The sequence below is a fragment of the Physcomitrium patens genome, chromosome 3, assembly GCF_059467195.1.
Source record: "Physcomitrium patens ecotype Gransden chromosome 3, ASM5946719v1, whole genome shotgun sequence".
Lineage (NCBI taxonomy): Eukaryota > Viridiplantae > Streptophyta > Bryopsida > Funariales > Funariaceae > Physcomitrium > Physcomitrium patens.
The window spans coordinates 5,548,137-5,553,745 of record NC_143412.1 but is presented as its reverse complement, the minus strand read 5'-3'; the positions used below and the strand labels follow the sequence as shown (position 1 = coordinate 5,553,745).

General features: G+C 34.7%; 1 protein-coding gene across 1 annotated transcript; it reads right to left on the bottom strand.

Moving 5' to 3' along the window:
• Positions 1–1,078: 1,078 nt before the first annotated feature.
• Positions 1,079–1,987, bottom strand: LOC112279829 (putative glycosyltransferase At5g03795). The gene is made up of 3 exons (XM_090248586.1): positions 1,659–1,987; positions 1,402–1,562; positions 1,079–1,308 (listed from the first exon to the last, which is right to left on the bottom strand). The coding sequence occupies exons 1-3, from the start codon at positions 1,985–1,987 to the stop codon at positions 1,079–1,081; spliced, it is 720 nt and encodes a 239-aa protein (XP_090104712.1).
• Between the last annotated feature and the right edge of the window lie 3,622 nt (positions 1,988–5,609).

The window sequence follows — 5,609 nt, the reverse complement described above, 5'->3', positions numbered from 1 at the left end:
ATGCTAATAAATTTTGTAAATATCAAACAAAAACTAAATTGAATTATGAATAAAAAAAAATATACCAAAATAAATAAATAAATAAACACATAACCTTGAAAATGCTGTAGGAAAGAAAAATAAAATGCAACTACACAAAACATGAAAAAAATATACAGAAAAAAAATTAACAATAAAATAGGCATAACACATAAACCCAAATGTAGTAATTTTTTATTAATATTATCAATTAAAGGAAAAATACATAAAAATACACACATTAAATGGAAATTTGATCAACAATAGAGACAAGAATATATATATATATATATATATATATATATATAAACCAATAATTCACAAATCATCTATCTTACAATCATTGTATATTTGTTTCTGTTAAACAAACATATATATTTATATATATAGATATATATGTATTCACATGTTTTCATTACAAAACTTAAGACGATTTTCTTAAAATTCTATAACATTTGTGATTATGTGCAATACACCATATTGTATAAACAGATTACTTAAACAATTAGAAATGTAATTTAGTATACAAAATGAAACAAAGTAATGAATATATACACTCAAACATACATTTACAAATACTTTCAAAAAATCAATTTAAATAATCATTTTATAGAATAATAAATCAAAATCTAAACAATTTGACCAATTTTCATAAAACCAATTTACACACAAAAGAGAAAATCGTTAATAAAAGCTTTAGATAATTTAAAGGCGCCAGAAGCATAGTGTCTAAGTTTGTGTTAATGTAATGTGAAAGTTAAAATGTCAAACAAGCTCATGATTATAAACTTGAATGGTAGTCATGATTGGAAAGAACACCCATTTGGCTGTTGAACACATTCTACGTAGGCATGACTTCGAAGTCGGAAGAATTTAAGGCAGCAGCCATTTCCGTCTCGCTGAAGCTTTCTCATATTCTATGATCTGCTGCACTGTAACGTCTAGTCTCACCGACCTCAGGTCGGTTTTGTATGACACACGAGGATCAGAGCTGCATCAATCGCTGCAAATCTGCACGCGATCGAAACGTATTACAATTCCATGGCAGCAAGGTCACAATCTACAAGGGACGTCCAACTGTATGCCGTCTCTTCCAGAGCTCATACATCACCGTGTTGAAAGCGTCGTGCTCTTCAGGAGGAGTGTGCCATATGAAGTGCTTCCTCGCCTGCAGCACGTGCTTGTGAAGCTTCGCATAATGCTGAGGCGTCACCGCTTCAAGAATATCCTTCAGCTGGGAAATGTCCAGGGACGACACCACAAGGGAAAATTTTGTCCAGTCCAAGATGTCTTGGAAGGGAAGGTCATAATAGTTTGCGATCACCACAGGAACACACCCTTAGTACATGGCGTCCCCAAGACGCGCTGTATTGACTTCAAAACCTTTCACGTGAAGGCAGAACTTGCTGGTCAGCAAACCCTCTGAGTAAGGAAACGGAGTGCGGCCATCCTGAACGAATATTTTGTCGTCGTTACCCCAGATGGTTTTAAGTACCTGTCGTGCGGGGGAGTTGAGGGCACCTGCGAAGAAAGCCAATCTTGTTCTGCAAAACAAGTGAATTGAGATTCCTGTAAGACTGGCGTGGTAATTGACAATAAAAATAAGTTCAAGGTATGGAGTATGGAGCTTTTGGACGGACCTCTGAGTGATAGTGCCGACCTCTTTGGGTTCTCGTCCAATTCGGGGCCAGATTTGCGGCACTGAAGCGTCCTTGTGCGTTATGTTATACGCAAGAAAGTAGCTAGCAGGGCAGAGCAGCTGGATTGCATTTTGTCGCACCTCCGGTATTCCGTCCATTGCATTGCGAGCAATAGAGTGGCACGACAAGTAGAAGTGGTCGGTTCCGCTGCTACGATTCCAGTAGTTCCATTGCGAACGCATATCTTGAACATATTTTGTGCAGAATTTCTGCAAGCCTCCGACGTCGATGCGCTTGTCCAAGCGTGCTTTGGTGATTGAAATTGGCATTAAGAAGAAATCGGCCTTGGATGGATCCTTTGTTATGAAACCGCTTTGCAGAAGTCCTTGGTGAAAGAACTCTTCGCTTGCGTAATTGCCCAGGGCAACTTTTTAGCGTTAGTTGCCTGAAAAATTACATGAAATGGGTTGCGCTCGTCGTGAGGGTACACAAAGATTCGAAAATTCCGCTTCATGGCAGCGAAATCAGATTCAAAGATTCGACGAGAATGATATGGTCCATCATCGTCCTCGACACCTTTACTAGTGAGATTAGCAGCAAGCTCTTCCAAGTACGCAATGGCATCAGGAAATTTATCCATTCTTACACTTCCTTCCTGATCTTCATTATCTCTTGTAAGAGCTTCCTCTTCGTCTATTTCACCTTCATCACCTGGATTTAGATCAATGTTTACCGTTTCTGTTGTTTCTTCACCAATCTTGGTCTCGACTTCCAGTTTTTCCTCAGCGTATGTCATTCCTTCACTACTACCCTCAATACCATCGGCTTTATTGTCTTTGATGTCATCCTCGAATTCTTCTTCGTTGTCTCTTGTAACTTCTTCCTGTACTGCGGCCCTTGGGAAGATTTCCTCTACCTTGATTGAACCGTGACTCTCCCTGTTGCCTAGTACGCCTGCATCCGCTCTGCTGGTGTTGGTCCTGTGAGGACCAACGAGGATACCCGTTTCATCACCATTGATTAGATACGTGAAGCACCATAGCAGCCGACCAGTAAGCAGCAGAGCGCATACCACAGCCACCATTAACGGCAGCAAACTTCGTCCTGTTTTTGAGACACTGCTTATGCGCTTCCGATGACGCCCTGATTCGGAGATTTTATAGCCATCCAGTGACATAGAGAACCATAGAATAGCTAAAAGAAACCAACCTGCATTTTGCAGGCCTAAGATCTCGAGGGAGCCAACTGCTCTGAGAAAGGACCTCCTGCACCAATTTTATCAATTAGAATTGGAAAAGAAAACACACCGTTAGCGAAGACATCACTTGAAAGCATCCTCTGCAAGAACATTACCCCTGATCCAAAATATAATTTACAACGCAAACTGGACATCGGCACCATAGTTTCCCCTTGCAAAGCCAGGCGTGACCAAGACCACATCAATCTTGGCTTTTAACAAGGAGATGTCACAAGTATAGATGCAATGTTCATTTGGCCGGCGAGAAGCTCAAATCAGCTATCTGAAAAATTAGAGACCAGTTAACTAATTTCTCAATACCCAAGACTAGCCTCCGGCGAATCGATCTTCCTGGGCTACTAGCAGAAACCGCGGTGAGTTCGCCAAGACCCCCACCCCCCTCCGACACTGTCCTAGATGGATGACGTGGATGAATTATCCTGGCTTATGACTTTACCACATAATCCATGTTTGGTATCTATCACTGTTCCGTGTCAGATGGCGGGGGCCATGCACAGTCCACTCTACAAACAGATTCAAACAGATTTATACTAAGTGTAATTGCTAGTGACCGAGAAACTGCGGATACTGTCGCAGTCCAATGGTCGAATATGCAAGTTCATGAGTAGTCGATCACACATCGGCGCTCTTTAATATCACATGGTCGTTCGACACCTCGGAGCATTAAGTCAACTCGTGATGGAGCGGCACGCCCTATCACACTTTTTATTGGTCCATCGCTTCACTATAGCAGTTCACAGCTAACTTTGTCGATGAAGTTGAACTCCAAGGAATTAAAATTAGTTTGATCGGTCTCTAAAGCATCGAGTGTATGGAACGGACTCTTATATTCAGGGTTCAAATAGAACAGACGTCAGTTCTGAAAGTTTGATCTGATCTTCGTTCAATTTGTCTTGCTGAGCTGGTGTTCGCATGCTTTCACATGAATTTCAAGTAGATTTCATATACCAAAAATAACATCAACATGCACTAGTTGTTTTTTTTTATATATATATTTTTTATTTTTTATTATAGCACAAATAGTGACACAAACAGAGGGTTCTCTATTGCAAGGTAACAAGTTCTCCATGACTGCTTGTCTTTTCAGTAGTCGAATTTAAGTAATTGGCTAATTTGCATTCCAACAAAAAAAACTAGGCTAAGCTAAATATCTTCCAAATGAGATTTTTTTTTCTTTTTTATAATAAAATTCAGATATTTTGTTACTTTGAATATGTTTTGACATTTCCCCCATTATTGCGACACAAATTGGAAATCTAGAGCCAAGGAGAAGAGAATTGCAAAAGTAAAAAAGAAAAAAGAAAAAAACAAACAAACAAACAACAAACCAAAACAAGAGGTTAAAGAGCAAGAGGAAGAAGAAAAATGACTATTTAGTGAAAATTAAATTCTTAACAAAAAAAATCTCTCTTTGTAGTGGCAACCTCTAGGGCTTGATTCTTAGATCATATAATATTAGTAATCTTCCTTGAGCAAGTGAATCAATCCATCTAATTGGTGTTGGTGCTTATTAACTATATATATTTATCTAGCTTTTTGTTAGTCCATTCTCCTAAAGCATTGGATGTATAGCAAATTAGGAAAAACTTTGAATAGGTAGTCATAGATAATATTCCATTGTAAAATATTTATTCAAACCACTAGTTTTAGAAATGTCCTATTAAAGTGAAAAAATAAAATAAAATAAAAAATTCTAGCCATTGTTGTAAGTATTAGATATTAGTCTAATTACTCACTATTTCTTTTTTTATATAATATTTTACTTTGCCATATATCAATTATTCATGTCTTGTAAAAGAAAGAAAATCAATATTATTTTATTTTTGCTTCTTCTTTTAAAAATTTAGCTAAAAAATTAATAATTAGATAGAAATATATTTATCTATTTTTTAATATAAAAAATACATATTTATTATATATCATTTAATTTATGAACTAGAAGAAGTAGATTTATATTTTTTATTGACTTTACCTACCTATATTCAATGGCATTTCTTGGTAATATTAATATGATTATTACTAAATATGATTCATTGTGTAGTGGAAAATAATTCTTTGTCAAATATTTATATTGCACCAATACATTTATTTCTAATATTCAAATAAACTGGATATATATATATATATATAGCATTAGTTTAAAACACCTAGCCTTACATAGTAACTTTGAGTTGGTAAATTTATCTATTTAATATATTCAAAAAAGAAATTACAGTCTTAAGTTTGTAACAAGATTGTTGATTAGACATGATATAATTTGGTAATTATTATTTTTTTATTAGATATTGATGTGCTTTAAATTTGAGATTAAATAGTCTAAATTATTAGATATCATAGTTGTAATATTAACTTTTTGATGTTGTATATATATTTATAGATTTAGAGAATAATATTTCATAGCAATAGTATGCTAAGTTTAATAAAATTAAGGCTAATCTTTAATAAGATCATATATATATGTATATATATATATATATATATATATAAAATTCTAACCATTTGTATTAGCATACTAAATAAATCTTTAGAATTTAAAAGAGAATTTTTTTATAATATTGATAATTTATTTTAAATAATAAAAATAATTTTAATATAATAGCTTATTATAGTAATATGATATATATTTATATAATATTAATCATTAGTATCAACTAAAAAAATTTTAGTTTCTATCAAAAGATATGATGTATTTT